Here is a 24943-nt window from a genome sequence, read left to right as displayed (position 1 = left end):
CACACACACACACACACAAAAAACATTACCATATGATGAAACAGCTTCAGTTTGAGATAATTCGAGGATACAACAGCGAAACTGATTCTCAACCACGAAAATCGAAACGCATTTGCTAAAGAATAACTGAATAACCGCCGCCATCTTTTCCGTATTCACTGACAATTTCCCCTTCAAAATGTCTTGCCTTTGCTGCAGTCCGATCCTCTTATTCGGCGATAAAAAAGCAGGATATTGAACGATATCGCCCGTTTCGCATCCGCACAAAAATCCACAACAACAAACGTTTCATGTGACTACGGAAGCTGGGTCGGGGCAATATTAATCGGACGACAATGACAATAAACGTCACTAATATACCCACGCGTGAATATAAATAGTCTGAGTAATACGAATATTAATTGTAAAAAATATTTCGACGAGAGTAAGACGTGTGTCGCCGCGTTAGCAAATGTTTTATTTTACAGTTGCGCGAACGGCCGCTGGAGGGCAGTGTGTCGCTTTCTGAGGAGACGCCGGTGTGAGAGATTTTGCAGTTCAGTTCAGCCACTGTCCTTTAAAAATTAGTTACATTGACTATAAACTGTGTCGTTACAAAAATAAGTGTTTATAATAAGGTTTTCTTTAGTAGTTTCATGTAAAGCGCTGTCTGTGATAAGCGCCAAGTACTTCTTCTTCTTCTTTTTCTTCTTCTTCTAGTTCTATTTCAACACACGTTTATTTTCCACTAGGTAGGTTCGCTTTAAGTCTATTTTACGTATGTGTCCGTGAAGGCCTACGTTTTACAAACACCGAATTCGCTTATTGTAGCCCGTTTACCGCCGTGATCCCCATAGATTGGCTGATGCTGCTCCTCCGATTGAGACGACACGCGGCGTAGGGCCTGTGACCTTCATGGTGGCTCAGATCTGCGGCTGGCACTGATTTCTGATTTAGTGTTGATCCGCCGCGCTTGTCAGGGTCTGCGAGGTGCTTTCCATGCGGTAATAGAAAAGCTCAAGGGCAGCGTGTGGAAGACTCGGGGTTTGGGACAGGTAGAGCGAATGGGTGATATAAGCGACAGCGAATATTGAGTAAAGTCCATACATTTATGGCTCCGATCATGTGAAGACGTATTCATTTGTAGCCTCGATGTCGTTCAAAATGAGCGAATTGCTGACTTTAAAGCGCGTGTGGCAGGTTTTAATGCTTTTGAAAATGTGGCTTATGTTTGCAGTTTTAATGAAGAAATGTTGGGCTAAAAAGTTATGTTTATTTGGAGTTTTTTTTAAAGCTACTGACAGGAATTGACAGATAAATGTAAAGTTCCATAGCAGTTTGACTCATTTGCCGTAGAATCGCCCATATATGGTCATTTTTGATAACAGTTAAGGGGGAAACAATTTTGAAAAAATCTAAACTTTCTCTAATTATTCAAAAACTACTTTAACAAATGCTGAATTATAAAGATACAAAGACATGGGGAGGAGCAAAGTGGTTCAACAGCCCATAAATACATAAACAACGGAGAATGCTAACTTGATGCTACATGTTAGCATCGGGCTAATGCTAACGGTTAGCTAGCGCTTGCTACAACTGCCGTTTTTTCACTTCTACTGAACAATCTGCTGTGAGAAAATATCCATATGGGCCCGAGTTACACTTGACTTTATTTATGTGATAAATAAGTTCATATTCCACCAGAAAATGGCTAAAAAGAGTGAAATATGGTGTTTCTCTAAAGATTTTATTTCCCCCTTCTATGACAAGATGCCATCTGTGTCTATTGACCACGGTTGGCACGGCAACAGTTTCAAATTGTTTGCCTTCATCTATGTCACTTCCTGTCGGTGTCTGATAAGGAAGTGAAACTATAAACATCACAAACTAAAGAAAGCTGGCTATAATCTTTAGGAAGATGTTAAATATAATTGTGCTAGTAACTATATATGTTTTAGCAATAATTCTGTCAAATATATCATATGCACTTTAAGCCTTTGTTGCTTAATATTGTTGCCAAAATAAATTGGCAGTATATATGTTGTGTATATGTGTTGGACAGCACCAATTGGTTGCACTTTCAATTCAACAGTTTGAAATAGCCGGGGTAAATTGTGTTATATAGGCTATTTTTTGATTCATTGAATTTTATAATCTACTTTAATGAGTGCCTTTTAAATACATTTGTCAGTTCAATACAGGTGGAAGTAGGCCTGCATGACTGCTCAATATCAAGCCTAAATCACGAGATTGTGGGTTATAAAAGACAAACAGCAAACCAGAAGCAAATCATAAATCATCATCTGCCCCAAACCTTTGGAGGGAATAGCCACGGGTCAACATATTCAGAAACAGTCTCTCCGCAGGCCTGGCCTTGTTGACCAACACTGCATCAGCCCGACACTGTATCCTGGTTTACTTTAAGAGGCACCGCAGGGTCAGCACAGGGCCGGGCTGCAGGTATTCTCAGCATTATTGTGGACTCATATAGCCCATTAACTGAGTCCATTAAGTTCAACATTTTTGATAAAACGTGAAAATAAAGGGTTGATTTGTAAGTGAAAATAGTCAATTATTCACAAAACGGCACAAACTGAGGAGTTGATGGATATAATACTTAAAAAACTCACACACACTATTGTAAAACCTCTGCTACCGTGGTTCCCTCCTCCATCTCTCTATCATCTGGTGACCACTAATGTTCTTTTCATTTTGTCTTATGAATAGATAATGAGCAAAAATCAAATCTCTTCATTTGCATGTAATATAATTAAGACCTTTTCAAACAATGACAAATGACGGGAGCAGCATGTGCCACTGCGCTGTCACACTCAGGCATATGCAGTCACAAAACTTCAATAAAACCTTCAAATGGACTTTTTTTGGGGGGGGGCATCATCGAACAATCGGCAGATGGTCAGCAAGTGACTGAAGGACTCGGGCTGTCAGATAATGAACAACTCAAAAATGTGGAATCATAACGTGGATGTGGAGACGCCAGCACACCTCAAGCAGAAGCACATATTTGGGAGTGAAAAGAAAGCTGTCATTGTGTGTGTTGAGTGACAGCAATGATAACCTTTGTCTTATAACAAAAGCATTCTGTTTTCTGCAATGCAATTCGTGGTGTTCAATTAATCAATCATTTGTTTTGTAGAGCCCGATATCACAACAGGAGCTGCACCAAACATTAGAACGAAGAAACAAAACAAAGTAGTGTTCAAGCAAATGTGGTGTCCAAAGTTGAAACGATGAAATACGACAGTTTCTTTCCCCAAGCTGTGATCACTTTAAGCTCGGCACTTTATATTTTTGTATAGACATTTATTGTGTTGCATTTCACCTTAAGCTTTTTATGTGGCATTTGTTTGTCTGTTTTTAAGCCGTGTCCATTTATGTGTTGACATTGCACTTTCATTGCATTTTTTCCCAATGTGGTTTTACACCGCAAATGTGCAAATAGCAAATAAAGTGAATCTGAGTTCTTATTTTGCACATTTATAGACCATACTTTTGTTTGGTGGGGGTAAGTTAATGACCCTTTCAAAAGTTACCTTGTTTATAATTAGTATATTTATGTCACAACTCTGTGGACATGACCCTGTACTGTACAAGCATTCCCAAATACACAACTCCGATTTAACACGCCGCCATAGCACACATGCACGGGGAAATTAATGACCCCTCATTCATAATCCCAGATAGAGAGAGCCATATTCACCCTTGGATGGTTTATTGACTGATTTCATTTATTTGTGTGGAATAATACGAGGTAAACATTGGCTTGCTCTCACATTTTCTGCGACACACTCACTGCACAGCATTCTGGGAGAAATGATCCCACCAACAGCAGGTCACTGATTGGCTACCTCGTCAGTGTGACAAATTACCCAAAGAGAAAAAGGTGACCAATTTCTACAAACTAATTAACCCGGCTCATGGTGGAAAAAATATTACATTTATGTAATAGAATTTTACATCTGCCGCTATATGCACATTTTTTTTCATCACTGTCAAATATTGTCTGCGCGTTTTAAAATGCAGTCCCATATTTTATTTTGTATTAACTAAAGGCTATATTTTCATTGTAAGTTGCCTAAATCAATTTGCAGTTTCCTAGAGAATTTGAAACATACGCCTCAACAAAAGTGCAACGAGCTCCTGAATGACTTCATGTACAGAGAAGTTAAAAGTAAGTGTCCGTTCGGTCAAATAATTATTATTGGGTGTTTGTCCCAGAGGATAATATTTTATAAAGTTCCAAACTGCCCTTTAAAAGATTTATGTGTGGTCTCTGTGTGAATGCCCTATCTATCAATGATGTAGCTGATGGGATGGGAGGACAACATCAGCACCTGCCTGGGACAGATCATAAACAACATGCCCGGGCTGAAATACGGGTTAGTCCTGAATAGACATACTCAGCTATTTGTCCTGAAGGTCCTGAACATACACACGTATGATACTTTTTATCTGAGAATCAAGCTGGAGGAGCCACACTTACATGGTCTTTTGCTTGGAGTTTACAGTAGAACAGACTAATTGGCTAATAGGCTGTGATTTAAAAGAGTATAGATTCATGACTTAATTGAAATGAATTTTATTGAATAATTTACACAGATTTTTTATAAACATTCATGAAAAACATTGAATAAAGCAGAAGTAAATCACAGACAAAATATTAACCCCTTCTTTTTTTTCCTTTTTTTTTTTTTTTTTTACAATGTGACCATTTAAAACAATGTAGACTCGAGGTGTGACCTTTTATGTACTCTTAAATACATTCGACGATAGCCTACAGAGATCTGGTCCTTTGGGTCTTGGCCAGGACTCCAGTACCTCTCTGTTCAGGTCCACGCGCTGCAGTGCGCTTGCTGCAGATCATACCGGGCAGCAGGTCGAAAGTCTGGATAACTGCATTTTGACTTTTTTTTTTTTAAATACTTCAAATAAAATAGCAATGAACGGAGTGTGTGAAAATAATAATTTAAATAAATAAATAATTGTGAATAGATAAATAATTAATTGTCATTAGCTACATGCGAAACAATAAATTGAACAGCCCTATTTCTTCGGCCTGCATGGCCGAAAAATGGTGTCCTCCTAAACGATCACACAGAGGAGTAGTGGTGGTCCTGGTCCGGGCCTGGACTAGTGAGGGTCAAACTGGGTACAACGTGATGATCTCCCAATGGAGCTCTGCCGTGGGTCCGCAGAGGACTAGGTGAAGCTCATAGATACTGTGTGCTCCAGCGCTTTGCGGCGCAAAGACGCGATGCTTGTACCTCTCCAGACGTCATTGTCCGGGGAGCTACACAGCTGTGGAGAGCCCGTGACGTTGGTAGGGCCCGACAGCGAGGCGGGCACCATCCCAGGGAACGTGGGTTGATATAGGTGGGACTGCAGCCCCGAGCCGTTTGAAGACATGTTGGAGAGGGCCATGGAACTTGGAGGGGGGCCGGCTCCCAAACTGCACTGTGACAAGGACTGCATCGAGGGCTGGCGGCCTAGCGCAGGTGGTAACTGCAGCTGCGATACTCCCGGCATCCCAGCCGTGGCCCAGCGCGTGTCATTGGCGTGGAAAGAGCACAAGCTATCGCCCATAGCGGCGGCAGCCGCGGCAGCCGATGGAAACTGAGGCAAGCCGTGGTGCGTGGGAAGAAGCGTGCCAGGCGCACGGAACACATTAGTGGTCTTCTTTCGCTTCTTCCATTTGGCCCGCCTGTTCTGAAACCACACCTGGAGCAGAGCAAACAAACCATACATTATTATTATTATTATTATTATTATTATTATGATCATTATTATTATTAGTAGTAGTAGTAGTAATTATGATCATTATTATTATTATTATTAGTAGTAGTAGTAGTAGTAGTAGTAGTAGTAGTAGTAGTAGTAGTAGTAGTAGTAGTAGTACTATTATTATTATTATTATTATTATTATTATTATTATTAGTAGTAGTAGTAGTAGTAGTAGTAGTACTATTATTATTATTATTTTTATTGCTATTAATTATTATTATTATTATTATTATTATTATTATTATTATTATTATTATTATTATTATTATTATTATTATCATTATTATTATTATTGTTATTTTTTCTATTATCATTATTATTACTTTGTTTGTTGTATTTTCTTTGGTTAGTTCTCAGAGAAAAGTGAGAAAGAAGCCTTTTTCTGTGCTGTTGTATCCAGGCTGGTAATAAAGACGCGCTGCCTGCCATTGCAGTTCTTGTGACAAATGGTGTTTATTGGCGCAGTCCTTGGGAGCCTGGTTTTGCCTGTAGCGCACGGGATGATTAATGTACAGATTTGTTTGAGAACATGGCGCACCATAAGTAGAACGGGACAATCTCATTCTGTTCCAGCGCGCGCCTAGCCGCGTGCCCAGCCGTGAAATCCATCCTCTCAGGGTTTACACTCCACAAGCACCGTTTCTCGGTTTGGCAAAGCTACGCGTTTGGCGCACAGTGCTTGTTAAAAAAGTGAAACAAAACAAATGTTTCAAACAATGGCACGTCTTTATCCATTATTGAGCCCTTATTTAGAGGCTAACGTGCGTGCTCTTCCTTTTGCTAAATTGTGGGCTCGATGTTTTAAATTTGTCCAACATCAGCAAAACCACATTATAGTAATTTTGAAAAAGAGTTCCTGCACGCGAGGAAAAAAAGTGTATCAATCCAGTGGTAAATGAAATGAGGCACAAACGCAGCCACTTAATCTTCAGACATAAAGGCCCCAAAACGGTATTTGCGCTTTTGTGTGTCATGTGTTTGTTCTGGCAGCGCGTTTGGCGCAGTATTTACGCATTTAATTAAAGTTACGGTTAACATAAAACGGCGCTACTATAATTAGGCCCATAATGTTTTTATAACACCCTTCAGCGTCAGACAGCTTCCTCAGCTCGCGCACACCGTACCTGCACTCGGGACTCAGTGAGGCCAATACGCAATGCCAGTTCTTCTCTCATGAAGATGTCCGGATAGTGCGTCTTGGCGAAGCTGCGCTCCAACTCGTTGAGCTGGGCGGGCGTGAAGCGCGTGCGGTGGCGTTTCTGCTTCTGAGTTTGTCCTCCGGACTGGTTCTGGTTACTGCCGCTGTTCTGCTGCTGCTGGGGCTTGTCCTGCTCCTTATTGTTTACTGGACCCGCCGTAGCGCCCGCCCCACTGATATCTTCTCCGGGGAGCATTGTGGCACCTTCAACGCCGTCTGGCCCAGGACCGAGGTCCACGGAATGGTTAGGGTCAGGTAAACGGCACTTCAATGCATCCCTGTGCCCCAGCAGCTCGGCTGCCGCGTCCTTCATCCCTGGGCGTAAAAAGAGAGGTGATCAGAACAAGAGTGACCAAAACGGCTCATAGCCTAAAAGGAAACACTGCTGTTAGATACACATATAGTACACAGAGTAAATAACAAGTAGCATTTAGACCAATACAAGTTTAGCATCATTGAAAGAAACAAAACATGTGCATTAAAATAAACTCAAATTTGTATCTTTATTTTTTATTTTTAGCGAAAATAAAACAACTAAAAGCGGGGAAACAAATAGAACACAACAAGGCATCCATGCACAATACAATCTGCTTCTTAAATACTCTCAATTCACTTCGATTACTCCAAGATTTTAGAAAATGGTTAAATCAAATTACGCAGTAACCTAATATGATAATAATAATTACTTTACCAATGAATTAAGCCAGATTGGTTTACTCAACTCAAATTAAGAGAATCTAAGAAGCAAATTGACAATTTTCAAGCTTTGATATAAGATGAGAAGTTCCTCCAGCTTACAGTAGAGTTGAAGACCGGAGTTTGGTGATGATAACTCACCGAGGCGAGCATCCAGGAGGTCGGCATGAGATAGCATTGCGCACCGCTCCAGCGCAAAATGCTACTCCAAAAAAAAATCTCTATGACTTTAACCTATTTAAGAAATATATACGGTCTAAATGAAAGCAAATTCGGTTTGTGGTTAAAAGGGAGGTCTGTTGCATTATAATGTAGTTTAGAGAAATGGGGAGGCGCTTAACAACGGAATGAACCCATGAGCTTCTCCAAACGAAGGACCAATCAGAGCTGTAGCCGGAGGTATGTCAGCTTTAGCCCAAGACCTCGAGCACCCTCGCCTCCCCTACACTCGCCCCCGCCCACATCCACAAGTTCATTCCTCCTCATTCCCGTAATTGGCTTTGATTTCTCTCCCAAATTAAATCCAATATAATAACCTGATTTAATATCTGTGTGTTCGCTTCAAGTATTTCGAGAAATGTTGAATCGCCACAATATTTAATTGTGCTTGTTTTTTTGGCCACTCGTTTTTAACATGCGCTCATCAGTCATCAGAGCGTGCTCGACAACAACCAGCATCTATCGGGAGGGGGGGGGAATAGCCTACTGGGGTGCGGGATGTGGCCTCATTTCGTTAATTCAGCTTCAGATGCTCATCATAAACCTTTTTCTAATACATCCTTTATTTCCCACAGCAAACTTTATTCAATACTGAGTGGACCCATTTGCAAGGCCATTGGGCTTTTATTGAATTGGCGGCAGTTCTATAGGCCTTTATCTCAAATATATCGGGGTGAAATCGGAATAAATTAGGCGTGTGGTAATTTATACGAGTGGGAAGACCGGACTGTCGAATAAGTGGGGGAGTTGGTTGTGCGGTAAAGCCGTGTAGTCTTTTCGGCAGTGAATTCAACACATGCCATTCTACTTTTTTTTTTTTTTTTTTGGAGGAGCACTCCTGTCTGGCCCACAATAAACACGAAGACACAAGTCCGGAGGTTTGAAGAAAGTTGCCTGTTTAACGTCGGTGCGCAAAAAAAATGGCACACACGACACGAGCGTAAACGAAGTGGGCTTGTTGCTTTTTTTTTTTTTTTTTTTTTTTTCTTTCCTCCTTTCATCCATTGACTACAGTTGCCGCCGCGCTCATCATTTATCCGTGGTTAATCCGGGAGCTGGAGCCGGTTGATAAAGCCGAGCACGTGCAGGATCTTTCGCTCGTGGCGGGACTGGCATCAGATTGCGCCGCGTGCGCACGGAAACGAGGAGCGGACGCTGAGAGATTTTTCCTGCTTCAAGGTGAGGAGGGTTGCAAGAAAGTGCGCTCCAATAATTCGCGCGTAAAGGAAGCTGCAGTGTGTTTATAACGCTGTCTTTTAGCTGTAAAGAAAAACTACCACCTCGTGTTTAATATACGCTGTATATTTGGCCACGTGTCCCGCGCGCTCGGCTCCACGTCAAACCATAGGAATAATTCCGTATGATCACATTGCTCTCCATCGAGGGATGATGGATCGCATCGCCTCGTTTTATGACTTTTCAATAGCTCTGCGCTTTTATAGCTGTGCAAACACACGAGTGAATGACTCCTCGGCGCTGCGGCTCATGTTTAGGCTGGAGCCTCTGCCTCAAACAGGACTCATGCGTTAGAACCATAAGCTTAATGGTGTCTTTAGCCTATTTATGCCTATTGATCAATTCATTCAAACTTCATAGTCAAACCTACTAAATATTAAAAATAAAATCCTTACAGCATCAAATACATAGAATGGCCTAATCATGGGGTAAAGTGCAGTAAGAGGCAAAACCCCATAAATAACCAGAGAAAATATTAGCTCGTTATTCTGCTCGTCCTATTATGCAAACCCATCATTCAAAGCGTGGTTTCATTGCTTGTGGTTATAGTATAATAATAAATATAGCTGTAGAATTAGGGCAAAAATCAGTATTACAGCATTGGAAAAGCCCGTCTAAACGCGCACAGTGATATGGCTAAATATAATCAGGCGATCGTTGAGGCTTTTGCTTTTATTTGCCTATAGATCACAGAGTGCTCTTAGGTCAGTCTTTCTCACACTTTTCACCAAGACGCGCGCATCAATCTTGGGAACTAGCTAGATAAAAATAAATAAATAAACAAATTTTCCCAGTGAGAGTTAATGCGGTGCATCTGAGTGGAAAGTAGACATTTTCACGCGTTGTGGAGACGAGGAGTCACTTTTAATAAAACGGAAGAAAAAAAAAAAAAAAAGCTAACACTGAAAAGAAAGAAAAAAGCAAGTTGAGTCTATTACCTCTGCCTGTTAGTGCTTTAGGTCGGGTCATTTCGAGCGCATAATAAAAGAAAGACATTGTATTGATAGCGTTTTATTTATGGCAGACGTTTTTTGCAGCGGTGATGAGAAGCGAAAGGGTCACAGGTTTGAGCTTTGAGGACAGTGAGGAGCAGCCTGGACGTATAAGCACAGGTGTAGGCCACGCCGCTGCATCTAATGCCTCAATTAACGCCGCTGCCCTCTGTACTGAGTCGATTAGGCCGTGATTTATCCGAAAGAAATATAATTATACCACCAAATAAAATAATCAGCATTGAGGAGCGATTTCCTTAACGAGATGGAGCGGGCTAGATGTCACGCAGTAGCAGCGCCTCATTAGGGCGCTAATGAGACTTTGGGGCGATCCTGATAATTATCCAAATCTGTAAAATAAGGATCAAGTCAAATGTAACCTTAATTTGTCTGCCAATTGAATTCATTTATTAGTATGACTGTTTAGGAAGGACTCCCTCAGCCTTGGTAGGAGGTGCTGATTCGGGCCCAATGGGGATGGAGCAGAGGCGAGTCTGTGTTGTCATTCATGGCTATAATCAACATTTGTCATTGACTGGCAGGGCTGCCCAAAGTGCTCTCGTCTTTATTGTAGGTATCGAGACACGATCCATTTCACTGCTGTTGGAGCGGGATGCCAGCAGAACTGAATATGCTACAATTAAATTCTACTGACAGGGGTTATAATGTTAGAGCCAATAGCAGTCCTTCAGCATTACCCAGGGTAAAGTGGAGGATATTAGGCTCGAGGCGAGACACTGGTTTTATTTTGTACATAAATTATTAACTGAGATTTACTCAAAGGGGGTTTTTGGATATCTTTTTTTAGAATTGAATTGGCAAGTGAAAAAAAAAAAAAAAATCAGGCTAGGAATTAAATTTGGAAAAATTCGTGAACAAAAAGTAGGGAAATGCGAGTTACAGAATTTAGTCCGTAAGTCATCAAAAAAGAAACATCTTTGGTCTGTTTTTTACTTCGCCATTAAAGCAGAACTAAGTAACTCATGCCACTAGAGACCATAAGCGCCACTGCAGGTGTTGTAGCATGTTGCGTTTTTTTACTCATCAATTGTCCGTGAGAGTAAATACTACGCTGACAGAAAAGACAAAGGGAGAGAGGAATATTGTACATTGTGCGAAACCCAATTACTCAATGGAGATAATTATTTTTACTCAAACTTGGCTGTAAACACTGTTAAGGTGGCACTAGCCCGCAGTTAGCTCTGCCCGCTAGCCTGTTAGCTTCTTCTTGTATGTGTATTGCGCCTCCGACTCGGTGCAGTTAAAGTTGCAAGTGTGGTTTTCTGGCCAGGGACACCAGGGGGAGATGAAAGACCCTCAAATCAATCCATCAACACTTGTATTACCCCCAGAGGGACAACGAAAAGGATTTATTCATGTAAACGAGTGACATAGTGCTTCTTTAAGACCATTTTAAGGGAGAAAAAATCTGAAAACTGACCACTGCATGAATAACCTTTGTTTTCACTGGTCTCGCCTGAACGGGACGGGCACTGAAGCAACTAATGCTACAGAAATCACCCAAATGTGCCTGTGCTAAAGAGAACGTTTATTTTTGCTGTTGTGATGTGGAACGCCGCAGAACATAACATTTTGGTGGCACATAAAGAGGAAGAAGTAAGATAGAATGAAAAACAAGCTTTCAGAAATGTCAGTTCAAAGGAATGGGCAAGTAAGCAGTGGATCTCAGTGCGATCTCTGGCAGGGCAGAAAGCAGCTCAGAATCATCCTTCAAGCTTCACTGAATCCAACAGGTTTTTCGCTTCTTTGTACTCCTCTGCTTCAGCCAGATCCTCCTCCGATTCCTAAGAAAACACACACAAACATTGGTTATTTCAAGTCTCGTTATCCCTGCATGGAAAAGTTAGAGAGTACAGCTATTGAACCAGAACATAAAAATTAAAATGAGTATGTCCTCTAGTGAACCTGTGCTTGGAGCAAAGTGCATTTGTTGCATTTTGATAAAGGAAAGTATTGGTGAATGAAAGAAAAGAGGCGGTACTTGGTCTTATGACTCACACCAGCCTTAATTAAACTGACCCCAACACACGCATGCTTATGTTTATCTCTCACCCGGGCCAAAATCCTAAAGGAACCCGAGCGCCTCAGAGCAGAGCACATGCTAATATAGAGGAATTGCTGGGCTGCAGGTGACATCATTCTAAAGACCTATACCATTATATAGAAAAAAGGGGAAAAAAGTGTTTTGAGGACATTTTTGGCCTTGTACAGAGAGATCATGGACCCAGTGACTGATAATAATGATCATTTTTCTAATTCATACATTTTCTTTTTAGCTAAGACTTGTGAAAGTGTAATGCTGTTAATAGGAAAAACTGGCTCCCGTGACATCATATCCTAGAACCTGCAACCCAGCAATTAGCTCCAGTGCTCAAAAAGACAAGATTGTCTGCCTCTATCTAATTTTAGATGTATTTATGTTTCTTTTACATATTTATTTGCATCTAATCGATTCTCTTCAACAGGGCTGGGACAATGCACTGCAGTCGCAATCCACATATCACGATACAACATATTCCATTGCACAAAATGGAATATTTTTCATTATAACAAACTGCAATATTTTACCCTGAATGAATTAAATAAGAAAGCGCAATTTCCAAAATGTATAAATTAAATACGAAACAGTCTGTCATCATCAATTACATCATTCTATGTATTTGTTACGATCATTTCATTAAAACATTTTGAAAAGGCAGAAACATTTTAAAAGTCTGGTTCTTTTGTTTTACGCCCATCGGCACCAAATCTGGATTTAACAAAACTAAGTCAAAAACATTTGAGTGAGAGGTGAGTATCAAATGTAATGCGATACATAGTTTCCGATACACGTATCACAACATCAAAGTATTGTGATATATTGCAGTAATATATTTTAATATATATTTTGTCCCCACTGTTTAATGTAAAAGGTGACAGAAGAAACACACGCTCGACTGTTCTGTGCCTGTTGTCTCGATATGTGCTGCAGTGATTTAGGCGGAAACAATCACAGTGATTGACCTCGATTAATCATCTGTGCACATACAAGCCGCGCTGGGAAAAGAGCACAATAAACTAAATCAGACAATGTACATTTCATCATTTTGTATATTTTGGGTTAAATGCAGAGGACACATTTATCTACGGGAAAACATTAACCCTTAACCGTCTTTAATCTTATTATAATTAGATTTAATCATCTCAAAAGCGCAATAAAATTATTATTGTAAGTCGTCAACCAACAGTAAAACAATCACTAATTAGTGAGCTACTAAAACAGTCATTACCTGCGGTGATGAAGGGGATTCTTAACAAAAAGCTAATTAAATAGGAATTTAGTTGAATGTCTAGAATATAGTATTAGTAAATCAAGCATTGCACTAATATAGCAAAACGTGCTTAATCCATAAAATATTTAGTAATACAATGTGATATTTGGGTTTGCTTTTTGACTGACTTCATTTAGAAGAAGTAAAGTAGAAACACATTTATTTACAGACAAAGACAGACAAAGAAAACCTGAACTCCAAAAAAACTAATACATGGAAGATGTGATGTAAAAATAAACAATAGTAATAAAGCAATAGAAAGTGACTTACTAATAACTGACTCAGATCAGCATGCGCTATAGTCAGCCGGCGATGGCAGTCTGGAATCATCATTTTAGACTCCTGCAACACTTCCACCTGAAATCACACACACAAGTCATTACTGGACGGCACATGCACTGCCTCCATTCTAATTTCTATTACCACCTCTTGCTAACAAAACCAACAACACAATGAACATTTACTTCACAAGTGAAAAGCAGCAGGACCGCAGCCTCTTCAGCCACTGTGTTTCTGTGCAGCGCTTACACTGTGTCCCACATGCCCTGTGTTATTGTTAACATCTCCCAACAAGCCGTGGTGTAAAAAATGTTATTGAGTTATCGATCCGGCCAGGACTTGGGCAGCAGGGGACCACCTTGATCTGACTGCATACCTGAATGAAGAAACCTGGAGACGAGGGCACGGTGATCAGCGTAAAGAGCTATTGCTACGCCTGAAGTGAGCCTTGTTACAGACAGGCTAACTTTTGTAGGCGCGGCTAATGTGGTATTCCCCCCAGTCGGCACCCTAAAGAGCAGAGAGGAGTCGGCTAACGCTGTCAGACACACTCACTCATGACGCTTGCTTCCTTGCCGAGCCCTCTGTGGAGAAGCCAAACGCACAGTACGCTCTCACACATGTACATTACACAGCCACACTGACAGCACCTGAGATGAACTAATACACTGAGCCTGGCAGACTATAACTGACATCTTGAAAGGCAGCAAACAACTAGTCCAGCTAGTCTGATCTGACAAGGTGAGGCCCACTAAAGCAGAGGAGTACAGAAACCAGAGAAAGTCACGGTGCCCCCTTTGGTGCTGGAATGATCCCATCAAGGCGGGATAAAGACGACACTTAGAGAGTATTGATTCCATTAAAATAGAAGCCGCTAATCCGTCCTGCCTCAGACCTCTCATATTCAACCATAATCCACCCGGCCCAGTCATCTCCCCGTTTAGCTCCAGCCAAGCCTCCTGCTCAACGTGGGCCGCAGTGCTTCACAAACAAAACAATAAATGCATTGTATTTTAAAGGGTTAAGCTGCTCCAAGAGACTTCGGCCAAGGATATAAAAAATAATCTTTCAAAGCGGCAGAATGATGTGTAATCACTGTAATCATTGGTGTATTTGTTTGAAAAAAATACAAAAAAAAAAAGAGAAGAAAAAGTAAAATAGACTATACTTGACTAAGTTACTGTAAGCATTGTAGAGTATTTGGACTGGTCTTGAGGTGATTCTTCCACTGTTGCTTTGTTTACTTATGTTTATCTGTATTTTACATTTTGTATATGGACATTGGTAAGAATTACAAGTGCACAGTATAAACCTGCTGTCACTCTGACTACTATGAAGAATAGCTTGTAACTACATCTGGTCTGTGCATAATAACAATGATAATAACAATAATAATACATTTTAATAGAAGTCAGACAGTCTGATGAAGGGCAGAAGGACAAAACGTCACTGAGTGCAATAAAAATTGGTGAGCGTCGCAGTTGTGCGGATTAATCATTTTTAATCTGTTTTTATTTATCCAGCTCACTAGTTTAGAGCTGTGGATGTGCGTGTCTAAAACAATAAAACTAACTAAAAGAAAGTTCAAAACAGATCAAGCCTGTAATTTGCACCACAATGATTCGGGAATTTTGTAAAATGTGGTTATATATATATATAAAGATGATGCCTGATGACGCTGTTTCTCCGTCTTCAGTGACTCATTCTAAGGTCTTTGACCCAGGGTGAGCCGCCATGTTGGATGGATTTCTCTGATTGGTTAATCCGCCTGTCAATCATCAGAACACGATGAGTCCCAGACGTCTTTGTACAAAAGAGAAAGTGTGTCGTCTGGATTAAAAAGACGAGGATGAAAGTTAAACCAGTGTTTCCCAACCGGGGGGCCACACCTCACATAGGGCCCTCAGAGCGTCTGTAGAAAGAGGTTCAAACTTGATTGATGGAATAATGAATGTATTTTTTACGTGTTGTATATTGATCATTGCTTAACAATCTTTTATTTCCCATTAAAGTAAAACTAATTGACATTAAAGCTGCACTACCTGAATCAAACCGGACAAGTCAAGGTAGTCGAGTAAAATCTGCCGGATGTTGCCTAAATGCGTTTCTCCCGCACATCCAGACCGGAGTTTTTTAGAAGCACGTCCCGTCTCAGCCGCCTCAAAGTGAGACAGAGAAGAGACGCGAACGCTAACACTGTGCCATTTTAGCCTCTGACTTCCTGGTTCGTGCTGGAGGAAAATGTGCTCTATTATTACACACTGGGTCTGTTTTTCTTTCACAAATGTCTCATTTACAATGTAGATCTATGGCACAAGAAAAAAATTGAAATACAGTGCGTCCACAAGAACGTGTTGTACTATTCACCTTATTCCACCCCGCCCACTTTTGCCTCTTTTTGCTTTTTCTCGGCCCTTCCGGTGTACAGACCCTTCCGGTGTACAGACCCTTCCGGTGTACAGACCCTTCCGGTGTACAGACCCTTCCGGTGTACAGACCCTTCCGGTGTACAGACACGTCCGGTGTACAGACACGTCCGGTCGAGCACGAAGCCCGTTCAATTAAACGGAGAACGAAGGAAAAAGTTTGCCACTAAAATCTGATGTTTCGTAGATTGATTTGTGTAAAATGTCCAATGTTCATTTGCACCAACAAGTCAACACTGCACCGTTTCTCTGCGCGGCTTTGTTTTCGTGTAGTATTTGATTTTATGTGATGTTAACTGATAGGAGAGAAGGGACGGGCACAATTCATGGCGGCGCCCATGTGAACTTCCGGAATAAGATTAAATATTGTCTTAAATCCTACACCGGACAGTGATATTTCTCCCTAAATGTACTTAATGTTTGGTGCAGCCCTGTGAGGCAACTTCTGTTGTGATATTGGGCTATACAAAACCATTAAACTTAAACTCACTAAAACTGTGATTTTTATATTAACTGTATAGGCCTCTGTTCAAAGTGCAATATTTACTCTAAAAGAATCAGTAAACGTACCTGTTTTTTGATCACATACTCATCTCCATCCTCCGCTTTCATGCGCTCAACCTTCTCCTCCTGCTGCTTGGCTTCATTTCTGTATGCAATCTCGTCTTTAGCCAGTCTGCACAGCCACAAACACAGAGGACACAGGGGAAATGTCAGGTTAGAGGTACTTCTGACGGCGTTTGTTCCATCAAACGGCCAACACAAATGCACAGTCACAGATGGATAATATGGGCTGAACCATGGAAAGGTGAGCTCCGATGGTCACTTCTTTCAGACAAGGCCATCTATCCTCATTGGCGCCAGCATTCGTCTGACTGAGGGAATCGCCGAGATAATCTCCCACAGGACGCCAAGATACACACCTCAATAACAAGCAGCCGACACATCATTCCTCCTCAGAGCACACACAGGAGCACCGCGTTTGCAGCGGGCAGGGTGAAGATGTTTTACTTGAAATAAGCAGATGTGTTTGATTCTTTGACAAAGCATCCGTAGACCTGGGCTTTAGATATATTTGGTTGACTGTGCAGCCAATAGTCGAGCGATCGAGGCTGCGGGTTCGAATCTCAGCTTTGACAATTTCCTGAATGTCTCTCCATGTTCTTTTTAATCCGCTTAATAACTATCTTCAAGTTTATTTTTTTAGAATAAGAAAATAAAGACACATAAATCGCTGAGGAGTTGACCACTAAAATGATTAGTTATAAATCTTGAACATGTTCGCACACGCATGACAATAAAAGGTTTGTTTATTCATTGTTTGTTTATTTATTTAGATCCCCATTAGCAACTCAATTAAGCAGCTATTCTTCCAGGGGTCTTAACAATTTTAAAAAAAGATTAACATCAAGGCTGTGCAACAATGAACACAAATACAGAAGTGCACACAACACACACACACACACACACACACACACACACGAAACACAACACATATTAGGGCTGCTCGAAAAATTGAAAAAATATTGAAATAATTGAAATCACGATTATTTGTTGCCTTTAAAAAAAAGTTTTTGTTTTATTTATATATTTATTAATACAAAAACAATGCTGAATATTTTCTGTTTTCTGAACAGTCATAAAAGTACAAATGATTTCAAGTTTGCCTCGATTAAGGCAGACTTTCACACCCGCCCCCTGCTGGCCAGCCCTCACACCTGCGGCCTGATGACATCAACACACAGAGCTGTTTGTTTTTTATGTCGGGCAAAAGCATGAGCCATGGCACGTGAAATGTGAAGGGAAAATAATCCCAGCGCCATGAAAAAATGCAAGTCTGCTTTGCAAAAACAAAACAAAAAACAATTATTTAAAAAATTAAATATTGATTTTTTTTCCCCCGATTATGCTAATTTTGTAATCGTTTAGTGTAATAATCAAAATTGTAAGCGAATTTCGATTAATTGCAGAGCCTTAACACGTATACACTGAACTTTAGGGCTGCAACTAACGATTATTCACAGCCAAGCGATTAGTCGATTAATCATAATAGTAGTGTATGGAAATAGTGAATGGTTTTAATCACATAAAGCTAAAGTGACACTGCCAGATGTTGATGGTGTGTTTAAAACACTATGTACCTCAACTTGAAAAACAAAGTAGGCTTCCATCAAAAATAAAAATGTCCTTGTCATTTTTGCTCCATTTAGGTCTGTGTTTACAAGAAAACGATCAATCGATTACTAAAATAGTTGTCAACCATTTCAATAATTGATTAGTTGTCGATTAATGGATTCATTGTTTCAACTGAACATGACAATATAACAACATAAGCTCTTCTATGTACAAAATATTACCCACTCTCTGGGCATCATATAAAATATAACAATTACATTTCAGCTGCCATAGGTCATTATAAAGTCATTACAGGGATATTCCAGTTACTCCAAAGTAAATTCATACAGTCGAAGTCTTTTGGAAAATTTAACATTGTGAATCTCAGAAACCAGGAACTGTGGGAGTGAGTTCCCGCCACCATTGCTCTATAACACGATGCCCTTCACTTGATTGGCGAGTGGAATAAGTATGAACGTCACTGAGGAAAGTCGGTTTATTATAAAATCATTACAGGTGCTTTTGTAATAATTATATTTTTTAGGAATCTACTAAGACAAAGGTGTGCGCTATGAAGTCATGCAGCAACAAAAGCATTCGCGGAAACTACGGCTGTGCAAAGGTGCGTAGCTCAGGTTAAACAAAACTTAAACTCGTAATTTTCCATGTCAATATAGCAACAAAAACGATAGACAATACTTAAGATGCAGAAATATGCAAATAGTAAAGAAACCGAGGTGGAGGGTGATGATTGATGACTTAAAGGAATCCTCATTGACAACAGAGGGGGCGATAGCTGCTGTCTGCATCTCTCGCCATTGCTGTTATTTTTATCATTAAAAACCAGGAGCAAAGGGCGAGTTTCTCTATTGACAAAGTTAATGATAATTCATAAGGTGCAATCCCGTCTATAATGTAATCCGTGTCGCGCCGTGAATAACAAAAGCAGAGGTAAAAAGGAGGGCTGACTGTCATGTATCCTGCCTCTTCGCATTTATAAACATTAGCGAGGTTTAAGTCCTGTTATTCACTATATTAAACATCAGAGTGAATCATGTCTCGTGCTCTCTCTGCCTTTAACGCACACAAGCCCCTTTTGAGATTAATTGATCATCAATTTAGTCCCTAATTTGGACCAAGTCAGGTGGTAAATGGGCCTCTTTTCCTTGATTGTTAGTGAAAATTGGTTTGAGTACATTGATAAATTTTGATTATTTATCAATTACAGGCCAAATGGAACTAAATCTATTAAACAGACTCTGACCCTGATTGGCATAATGGAGTTTGAAAATATTACTACTGATAATGATACCCAACTAATAGTCTTTTTCCCGGCTGTGGCTGCCTGTCTGAATGACAACACAAACTTCATTTTTCATAAAATCAGCTTCATGTGCGTAAGTGAGTGATCCTTCATTAATCACGCACATTACGGCGGACCCTTCGCTCCGTGTTCGCCGCTCCTTGCTTAACCATGGAAGCCAACAGCACTCTGTCATATTTTACATCAATTACTACTCATTCTAATTTGCTTCCATCAAGTCGCTTTTAAACAGCGTCCATATGTGGGGGGGCAGCGCACGCTTTTTCCCTTCTCGATGCGGAATGAGTGATGTCACTGGTTTAGAGGCAGAGAAGGGGAAAAAAAAAAAGAAGGTGGCACTGAGAGGGAAGATGGAGAAAGCTGGTCCGGAATAATTTGAATAAAACTGAAGGACAGTCTAATAACAAAACGTCCATTCCTCCCCTTTCCAGTCGTGATGTTAATTTCTTATTTCTCACAGACTTGGAGCGGTGTGTGAATGAGGGGTGGGGTCGCGGCTGGTTTAAATAGACCTGCCACCTCGGGCTTAATGGAAAAGGCAGCTTTCTGGAAAATAGAAAAAAAAAAAAAAAAGGGAATTAGAAGAAGCCGACACACACATTGGATTGCGGCCTCTTCGAGCACTGTATTTTTGAGCCGCGGTGTAGTCTGTGCGGGACCGGAATGACAAAGGCAAATTACTGTTGTCATTTTATTAAGGGCATCCGCCTCGCTAGGGCAGAGAGGCACTGAATGGAATGTACAAAGCCACGGGAAATAGGCCCGGCTAAAAGAGGCGGCAGGTTCCCCCTATATCGCACTGTTGTGAAGGAAGAGAACTGAAGGCACCGGCTAAAACATACCAGATAATTCTTCCTGTTAAACTTCAAGCATGATTGGGGTAAACCGAATATGGCATGCGATATTTATTTGTATGTTCATGCTAAAAGCTAAATCGTCCAACAGAAACGACAACATGTTCCATCGGTGGGCGCTGAGTAAAGTACAATGTGTTGTTTTCCCCTTCATTTGAAAATGTAATGGTCAATGGTCATGCTATTTGTTGTTGAAAAAAGAAATGAGCACAAGCCCATTGAGTGCACTTTGGGTTGTCATAATTATTATATCGATTTATTGTTCAATACATAACAAATAAACAATACATTTTTGGGCTCAATCTTCATCGTCTGCACATTTATTATAGCATTTCCCCGTATTGTGTTTTGTAGCTTGTGTGGTATTTTATGGTGAGATGAAGCACTTTTAGAAAACATTTTACTGTCATTTTCATGCTTTAAAGGTCCTGTATCATGCAAAATCGACTTTTTGGAGCTTTTAACCATGTTGTTTTGCCATTTCCTTCATTCATTCACGCAGTTCTCAGCAATCCAAACAAACGCACCCCTAAGCGTCAACAGATGTTTGCTCCGAAAGCTGTGAAGAAGGAGCTCTTTCTAACCTACTCTGGACACCTGTTCTTTTTTCTTACCTAATGATAATGTCACAGAGAAAAGCGAGTTTGGCTACGAGGACTTTATTCAACCTTCCTAAAGAAGAGGCCACTCGCTAGAAGTTGGAATTTCTCTCCGGGATTCAGTGACCATCAGCCAAAATAGTGTTTTTCTGCGACCGTCACTTGATGGATGTTTGGTAAACCTTGGCCAGAACCAAAGTGGATTAACGTTTATAACTAATGCGAGTCCCCAATGTGATGGAGAGAGGCCAGGACAGAGCGGTGAGTCAATCATAACGCGTGTCAACTTGTGCGTTATGAAGCTGTGTTACAGATGTCAACTCCTTATAACTGCATCGTGAAGTAACTTCACTTTTTGCTGTGATATTTATATTTCTAATGTTGCATGGGCGGAGAGAGGGGGCGGAGTTAACTGAAGTCAAGCGTCTTGTCTTCCGGGTTTGAAAAATATCTTCATAAAATACTTATATTTATCGCAAAAATGAGGACTCCATAGTGGTACAATGTATCATAAATACCTATACTTTACTTTGGAATGGCTAGAATACACTGCGTTCCAAATTATTATGCAAATTGTATTCATGTTCACTGGTTGCTCCTGTGGCCCATTAAGTGGTATTTTTTAAAAACATACAGTGTAACTACTTTTAGATTTGTAATTAAGTTTAGGATTGCCATGGGTTGGGAACAGCCAATGGGATATTTAGCTGAGGCAAAACCAAACCATTATCTTGTTCATGAGAATCAGAATAGATTTTATCGCCATTGTCAGTGAACAGGTTCACAAACTAGGACTTTTCTTGGGCCAAACGTGCAACATGAAACATAAAGCTTGTGGTGCAGATAAATAGTAACCTATATATAAACACTTTAACACTATACAACTGAAAGGGCGTGCATGAAAATAGACTAGGATGAAAAAAAGTTTAAAAAAAATATATGGCAAAATAACCTTTGAACACCACAGCGTGAGTGGATTTACAGATGTGTTAAAGATTAGCAGCAGATATGGGTGCGAACAGGTGGAACAGGTCATGTGTTCATGAGTCGGATACAGAGAGATCGGGGTTTTTTTAAAGGGGGGGGGTATTATGCAAAATCGACTTTTTCAAGCTTTACATCATGTTATTATGTCATTCCCTCATTAAAAACATGCCTGAAGTGTTGTCTTGGCACATTCACGTATTTTTGAGTAATCTGTAAAAACTCTGATGGCAGCTATTTTAGGGATAGGTTTGCCTGAGTCCTCCTAGGAACGCCCCCATCTCCTGGAGACGCCTCCGAGCTTTCGTCACCAGCCGAGTAACCGACCACTGCTCCTCAGCAGAACCCCCTCCCCACTGATGCCAAAGACAGTGTGTCGGAAAGGGTCAGAGGTTCTTAAAGAGACAGAGGCCTCTTTCAAGACATTCACTACAGCCATTTTGAGAGAGTAATTTTATACAAGGCAGTTATTCTAATTTACTGCATTGACAGACCAACAGACGGTTTCGTCATCATTGTAGTGTGATATAGACTGGTGCTATGTGATTGAAAAAAGCATAATACCCCCTCTTTAAGTTATTCATTGATTATAATATAATGCCAAAATATAGCCTTGTGTCTGTCTCATGAACTTTGAATCCTGTTTCCATCCCTGCTCACCAGACAGGAAGAGGTGTGTGAATATGGATTTTTAAATCAAATCTGAGCCCGGCGTAGGCACATCAAGAGCAACTCGACAGACAATTGTTTGAGGTCATCTTGAGTGTCTTTGCAAGGACATTTTTGTTTTGAGATTAAAATGTTCTTTGACCCCAGATTACAAATCAGAACGCACAACAACTACAATGAAAGGCTCAACTTTCTGAACTGGCTGGACTGGACAGAAGACAGGGGGGACAGAGGAGGGTGGAGCAGGAGGAGGGTAGGCAGAGTGATGCTGCCATATTACCATGTCTACACGGGAAGTCAATGTCTTAGACCTGAGCAGTGTCACTCAAAACTAAACTGGGTACATCAATGAAAACTTAAGTCAGTTCTTGGTTCCTAGTTTTGGTGTTTATTTCTCGCTATTTTCACTTTGTTGTTTAGCATTTACCTTTTTTTTTTAATAGCAAATTTGTAATAATACAGAGGTTTTTATACACAGTGGTCTGTTTTCTTGCACCATTTTGACCCCATGACCTCTTTGAGTGTTACAAAAAAAAAAAAAACACCATCTCAGACTATTTAGAAGATGTAGGTGAGAGTGGGGAGGGTGTGAATGCTAAAGGTCAGCTGCCTGAAATGTGAGTAAACCAGAGCAAAATAACTAAAAACATACCAACTTTTGTAAACTTTTGGTGGTCGGCGAGACAGCTTTAACACTGCAGAACTTAACTTTCATTTCTCAACATTTCCAGAATGAATAGGTATAATCTAAAGACTAATTGGGTTCTTTATCATTCACCAAATGCTATGTGTTTTTTGGCTGGAGGTGAAAAAGTAAAAAAAAAAAGTCTGGCAGGGGAGCGTTGGGCCACACAGAAGATACATGTTTTAGTAAAGAAGTGGTGGATGGTCTGTTATTGTGGATCTTCAAGGACAAGGAAGTTCTTATTAGAATCATCACAATCATCATTACTCCAGGGATGCTGTTCCTCTTTACCTGTAGGAGACACTGACAGGTCTGACTTCCTGTAGATCTGAGGGGTTCAACTTCAGTGAGTCAGGTCCAGTAATGACCAACACTATGGTTTACGGGTTTTTGCTTCAACTATAAAGTTTCTATGTTTCATGTTTCAATATTCTAACTTTCACCAAATAAACATTATATGACATCATCCTGTCATAGATAAACATTAGTTTGTCAACACTTCAGAATAGTGACCCAACGCTCCCCTTGGACAGTCCTGTCCTCCCCGTCATGGAGGAGGGTTGGGACAAATCATTGCAATAATTGAATTTTCATTTATTCAGTTTCTGCTGAATATTATACTTGTGGTTCTGGGGAGTGTTCACACTTGCCAAGATGTAGAAAGCCTTAGCAGAAAAGCTAATCAACCCTACAAGTAGTCTTTGACTGTCACTATTCCAGTAGATTACACTGAATAAATCATTGTCATAACTGAATAAGTGCCAGCATATTTTCAGATTATACAATAATGCCTTGTTTTTTGGATAAAAGTAAATAATTACGTATTAATTCAGTCATTTGCGTGTGATTGCAAGACACTGGCCTACATCAGTGGCTCCAACCTTTTGTTCAACAACAGTTCAGACTTCTTAGAAAAAACACAATGCTACATTGTGGTCAAAATAAAGCTACAATGCTCTCCAACCCATACATTTGCAACAAAAAAGAGCTTTAATAGCTTTCGTTTGAAAATACCATTCAGTAGATCAATCTGAAAAAATGCAGTGGAAAACCCTACATTGTGCGCGTGGTAAACTGGTAACTGATGCTTCTTGTGTTCACTGCGCCACAGTCTGATCATGTGATACAGTCAGCACAGACAGGACACATCCAGTCCCAAACACTATGCCATGATGTCTCAGACTGTAAGTTACAGTCAACAACCCTGTGGGTGGAGGGCATTTGTTATTTATAGTCTTTATTCAGCAACAAAGCTACACTTGCTGTCCCGTCAGTTTCAATGGAGAGAGGGCTACACGCTAGTTAGCTTTAGCAACAGTGATCACGTTACAAGCACGTTTACATTTTAATACATTTATCAGCTCATCCCGACTCTTACCTTTTAACGATTCCAGTTTTGATTTTGATTTGTCGTATTCTTGGATCTGCCATTGTTGTGGTGAAAGACAGATGGATCAGTTGAACCTTTAGCTCCGGGTGTAGAGTGAGCGCAGCTGCAGCAGAGTCTGGACTCCAGACACGGCGAGTCGATCATCGAGACATGGATGAACTCTC

General features: G+C 40.5%; 2 protein-coding genes across 3 annotated transcripts in view; both read right to left on the bottom strand.

Annotated features, from left to right (window-relative positions):
• Positions 1-4640: 4640 nt before the first annotated feature.
• Positions 4641-8048, bottom strand: otpa (orthopedia homeobox a). Of its 2 annotated transcripts, none has more exons than XM_079551474.1 (3): positions 7778-8048; positions 6906-7294; positions 4641-5718 (listed from the first exon to the last, which is right to left on the bottom strand). In XM_079551474.1, exons 1-3 carry the CDS (start codon positions 7851-7853, stop codon positions 5200-5202), a joined length of 984 nt encoding a protein of 327 aa, XP_079407600.1. In that variant the 5' UTR covers positions 7854-8048; the 3' UTR covers positions 4641-5199. The 2 variants fall into 2 exon arrangements, with proteins under 2 accessions (XP_079407600.1, XP_079407601.1); XM_079551475.1 differs by having other exon boundaries at positions 7817-8048.
• Positions 8049-11650: 3602 nt separating this feature from the next.
• tbca (tubulin cofactor a) overlaps positions 11651-24943 on the bottom strand; it is a 43695-nt gene continuing 30402 nt past the window's right edge. Inside the window, exons 2-5 of the mRNA XM_079582965.1 lie at positions 24768-24864; positions 16730-16835; positions 13725-13811; positions 11651-11927 (exon numbers count right to left, since the gene is read on the bottom strand). Coding sequence (XP_079439091.1) covers positions 11847-11927; positions 13725-13811; positions 16730-16835; positions 24768-24820 — 327 coding nt within the window. The 5' untranslated portion in view covers positions 24821-24864 and the 3' untranslated portion in view covers positions 11651-11846. The remainder of the gene's footprint in view (positions 11928-13724; positions 13812-16729; positions 16836-24767; positions 24865-24943) is intronic.

The sequence above is a fragment of the Gobius niger genome (assembly GCF_951799975.1).
Source record: "Gobius niger genome assembly, chromosome: 2".
In the NCBI taxonomy this organism is placed as follows: domain Eukaryota; kingdom Metazoa; phylum Chordata; class Actinopteri; order Gobiiformes; family Gobiidae; genus Gobius; species Gobius niger.
Note: the sequence above shows the minus strand (reverse complement) of the source record. Positions and strands in the feature narration are given on the sequence as shown.